Genomic DNA, 5,135 nt, shown 5'->3' with positions numbered 1-5,135 from the left:
GTTCCCTCATGTGTGTTTCTAACTGTGGAGGGAGGGGACTGACTAGAGGAGGAGACAGATCGCTGTTCCTAATTACTAGGAACAGACAATTTGTTTCTCCTCCCCTGTCAGAACGGGCTCTCTTGCCCACGATCGCGGGTGGTTGGCAGACATCGCGGCATTGGGCCCCCCCCATCCCTCCATAGCGTGCCTGCTATGGCTCTTAAAGGAGCCGGCAATTCGCAAGAACGAGCCGACCTGCCACTGTATAATGACGGCGGCTGGCCGGCAAGTGGTTATAGAAAAATCCCACATTTTGAGTTGTCCCCAAAACAGTAATGCCCCATACACACGGTCGAACTTTGTTCGGACATTCCGACAACAAAATCCTAGGATTTTTTCCGACGGATGTTGGCTCAAACTTGTCTTGCATACACACGGTCACACAAAGTTGTCGGAAAATCCGATCGTTCTAAACGCGGTGACGTAAAACACGTACGTCGGGACTATAAACGGGGCAGTGGCCAATAGCTTTCATCTCTTTATTTATTCTGAGCATGCGTGGCACTTTGTCCGTCGGATTTGTGTACACACGATCGGAATTTCCGACAACGGATTTTGTTGTCGGAAAATTTTATCTCCTGCTCTCCAACTTTGTGTGTCGGAAAATCCGATGGAAAATGTCCGATGGAGCCTACAGACGGTCGGAATTTCCGACAACGCGCCCCGATCGGACATTTTCCATCGGAAAATCCGACCGTGTGTACGGGCCATAAGAGTTGGGAAATCTTCCAATGGGGACACTGGATCTGGTGACAATCAGGAATTCTCTCACTTTAAAGGGAATTTCTTTCACTTTTGGTTATTGCACGGGAATGGAATGGAGTGGAAATCCCCCCAATGGGATGTAGATGGCAAAAGGATTATAACCCTTCGTTAATCTATCCAAAAAAAAAAACTGTTTTCACTTTGGATTTACTTTAAAGAATATTATGACTATATTATACATAGTTACAGTGCCTTGGAAAAGCATTTGTACCTCTTGAAATTTTCCACATTTTGTCACGTTGCAACCAAAAATATAAATTTATTTTATTGGGATTATATGGGATAAACTAACACAAAGTGGCACATAATTGTGAAGTGGAAGGAAAATGATAAATGGTTTTCATTTTTTTTTACAAATAAATATGTGAAAAGTGTGGCGTGCATTTGTATTCAGCCCCCTTTACTCTGATACCCCTAACTAAAATCTAATGGAACCAATTGCCTTCAGAAGTTAAATAATTATTAAATAGAGTCAACCTGTGTGTAATGTAATCTCTATATAAATACAGCTGCTCTGTGAAGCCCTCAGAAGTTTGTTAGAGAACCTCAGTGAACAAACAGCATCATAAAGGCCAAGGAACACACCAGAGAAGTCAGGGATAAAGTTGTGGAGATGTTTAAAGCAGGGTTAGGTTATAAAAAAATATCCCAAGCTATCATCTGAAAATGGAAAGAGTATGGCACACCTGCAAACCTACCAAGACATGGCCATCCACCTAAACTGACGCGCTAGATGTGCTGGTAGAGACATCCCCAAAAAGACTTGCTGCGAAAGGTGTTTCTACAAAGTATTGACTCCGGGGGGTTGAATACAAATACAGCACATGCCACACTTTTCACATATTTATTTGTAAACAATTTTGAAAACCATTTATAATTTTCCTTCCACTTCACAATTATTTGCCACTTTGTGTTGGTCTATCACATTAAATCCCAATAAAATGCATTTACATTTTTCATTTGTAACATGACAAAATGTGGAAAATTTCAAGGGATATGAATACTTTTTCAAGGCACTGTATATTCCATCTCTGGCCGATGCCCCTGGAAGCTGGAAATCAATGAAGTAGACAGCACTTCCTAAGTGATCTCCACCTGTCTTTGGGTCCTGCACTCCTGCTTACTGAAAACAGGAGGTCGGCCACTCGGCACAGAAGCCATTAAGATGTAAGTATGACGTCATGCTCTCCACCTTGTGCAACCACAAAATGCTTTGCATTCATTTAGCAGATGCAAGGCATTCTCTGAATGGTGCCTGTGCTGTGAGGCCGAACTTCTGTGTTCACAATGGCTGCTCATCACAGGACCCAAATGCAAGTTGAGATCACTGGAGAAGCAGTCTGCTTTATTGATTTCCAGCTTCCAGGGTTATCACCCAGGTATGGTATATACATAGTTACATTGGTTCAAGCTGGATCATTGCAACTATGTATAAAATACCCATACCTGCAAATCTTCTTTAAATTTGAAAGAAAACTCTTCTTGAGAGAAACATGGAGGCTGCCATTACTAGTTCTGTGGCTTTCTTGATGATTATTTTTGCTTTCTAACTTTTACCCACTAACACAGAGCAAATATGAAGATCTGACTTTCCTGGTCTGCAAACTATTTCCAGGTCAATGGCTCTAAAAAGTACTGAAGGATCAGCATAACAGCCAGGCAGTAGAAATTGCTCTCTAAGCTAGAAATATTAGTATCACAGTTCTTATAGCACAGTTTGAAAATTACATTCATTCTAAAACTGATTTCTTATTTCTGTATTGGACTGTCACCTGTCAGGTTTTTGATAACATGGAAATCAGAGAGAACAGAGATCCCTCTTCAAGATTGTACCCAAATCCAGATTCTTCAGCAGGTCAGGTGACACATCTGTTTGATGTATAATTATATATTAAACTGCCATAAAATAAGTCAAATCTGGGATCTCAGAGAAAAAAGGTCCAACCTTTCAGATTCCCAACTTCTTGGAAGGCTACCAGACACGTAAGTCAATTAGCTATAGTACTCTTTATTCATAAGCCTGAATATCATGACATTTCACAACATAATTCTATCTCCAGACATTCTTTATGGGAACGATTACATGGAACTACACAGAAGTTGAGGAATTCATTCTTCTGTGGTTGACCAGACGCCCGGACATGCAGATTGTTTTATTTGTGATATTTCTTATCAGTTATGTTATATCACTTAAGGGTAATGTCCTTATTATTTTTATCAGCAGGATAAGCCCCCGGCTCCATACACCCATGTATTTCTTCTTGAGCAACTTATCATTTTTGGACATATGGTACACCTCCAGTATAGTTCCTAAAATGCTCATAAACCTTTTGTCATTGAAGAAAAGTATATCATTTCATGGTTGTTTCACACAACTGTTTATACACCTCTGTTTAGGAGGCACAGAATGCTACCTTCTCCTAGCAATGGCTTATGATCGCTATGTGGCTATATGCAACCCTTTACATTATACCACCATTATGCATTCAAGCTTATGCGTTAAAATGGCAAGTGGCTGTTGGATTGGAGGCCTTATAAACTCATTAATACACACATTGTTTGCATTGCGACTGTCATTCTGTGGCCCAAATGTCATTAACCATTTCTTCTGTGAAGTACCATCTGTACTAGAGCTAGCCTGCACAGATGCTTCTCTTAACAAGACCATTATTTTCTTCTGTGCTATGTTGGTGGTAATGGGCCCATTTTTCCTTATTATTATTACTTATGGCTACATTATCAACAGTATTCTTAAGATCAATACATCAGTGGGACGGAAGAAGGCTTTTTCCACGTGTGCCGCTTACATAACTGTAGTCACCTTATTCTATGGTACAATTATTTTTATGTACATGAGACCAGGAGACATTCATGTGGCCAATCAAGACAAAATGGCCACCTTGTTCTATAGCGTTGTGACTCCAATGCTCAACCCTCTCATTTACACTTTGAGAAACAAAGAAGTTAAAGGGGTGTTGCTAGAGATTACACGTAAAAGACATGTGTCATAATAACAATAGGCACGGTAAGTGAGTGTGTATACAATATCTCACAAAAGTGAGTACACCCCTCACATTTTTGTAAATATTTTATTATATCTTTTCATTTGACAAGACTGAAGAAATTAAACTTTGCTATAATGTAAAGTAGTGAGTGTACAGCTTGTATAACAGTGTAAATTTGCTGTCCCTTCAAAATAACTCAACACGCAGCCATTAATGTCTTAACCGCTGGCAACAAAAGTGAGTACACCCCTAAGTAAAAATGTCCAAATTGGGCCCAAAGTGTCAATATTTTATGTGGCCACCATTATTTTCCAGCACTGCCTTAACCATCTTGGGCATGGAGTTCACCAGAGCTTCACAGGCTGCCAGTTGAGTCCTCTTTCACTCCTCCATAACGACATCACGAAGCTGGTGGGTGCTAGAGACCTTGCGCTCCTCCACCTTCCAATTGAGGATGCTGCACAGATGCTCAGTAGGATTAGGTCTGGAGACATGCTTGGCCAGTCCATCATGGTTCCCTCAATGAACTGTATCTCCCCAGTGTCGGCAGCACTCATGCAGCCCCAGACCATGACACTCCCATCACCATATTTGAATGTAGGCAAGACACACTTGTCTTTGTACTCCTCACCTGGTTGCTGCCACACACGCTTGACACTATCTGAACCAAATAAGTTTATCTTGGTCTCATCAGACCAGAGGGCATGGTTCCAGTAATCCATGTCCTTAGTCTTCTTGTCTTCAGCAAACTATTTGCGGGCTTTCTTGTACACCATCTTTAGAAGAGGCTTCCTTCTGGGACGACAGCCATGCAGACCAATTTGATGCAGTGTGCGGCGTATGGTCTGAGCACTGACAGGCTGACCCCCCTCCCCTTCAATCTCTGCAGTAATGCTGGCAGCATTCATACTCCCATATTACGTCAAAGACAACCTCTGGATATGATGCTGAGCACGTGCACTCAACTTCTTCTTCTCGACCATGGTGAAGCCTGTTCTGAGCAGAACCTGTCCTGTTAAACCGCTGTATGGTCTTAGCCACCATGCTGAAGCTCAGTTTCAGGGTATTGGCAATCTTCTTATAGCTTAGGCCATCTTTATGTAGACCAACAATTTTTTTTTTCAGATCCTCAGAGTTCTTTGCCATGAGGTACAATGTTGAACTTCCAGTGACCAGTATGAGAGAGCAAGAGTGATACCATCAAATTTAACACACCTGTTGCCCATTCACACCTGAGATCCTTGTAACACTAACGAGTCACATGACACCGGGGAGGGAAAATGTCTAACTGGGCCCAATTTGAACATTTTCACTTAGGGGTGT

General features: G+C 41.5%; 1 protein-coding gene across 1 annotated transcript; it reads left to right on the top strand.

Moving 5' to 3' along the window:
* Positions 1-2,876: 2,876 nt before the first annotated feature.
* On the top strand, positions 2,877-3,818 carry LOC141134440 (putative olfactory receptor 2B8). Its single transcript, XM_073623981.1, has one exon. It carries the CDS (start codon positions 2,877-2,879, stop codon positions 3,816-3,818), a length of 942 nt encoding a protein of 313 aa, XP_073480082.1.
* The last annotated feature ends 1,317 nt before the right edge of the window (positions 3,819-5,135 follow it).

This window comes from Aquarana catesbeiana, linkage group LG03 (assembly GCF_042186555.1).
Source record: "Aquarana catesbeiana isolate 2022-GZ linkage group LG03, ASM4218655v1, whole genome shotgun sequence".
NCBI classification, from domain to species: domain Eukaryota; kingdom Metazoa; phylum Chordata; class Amphibia; order Anura; family Ranidae; genus Aquarana; species Aquarana catesbeiana.
This window is presented reverse-complemented; position numbering and strand designations above follow the sequence as displayed.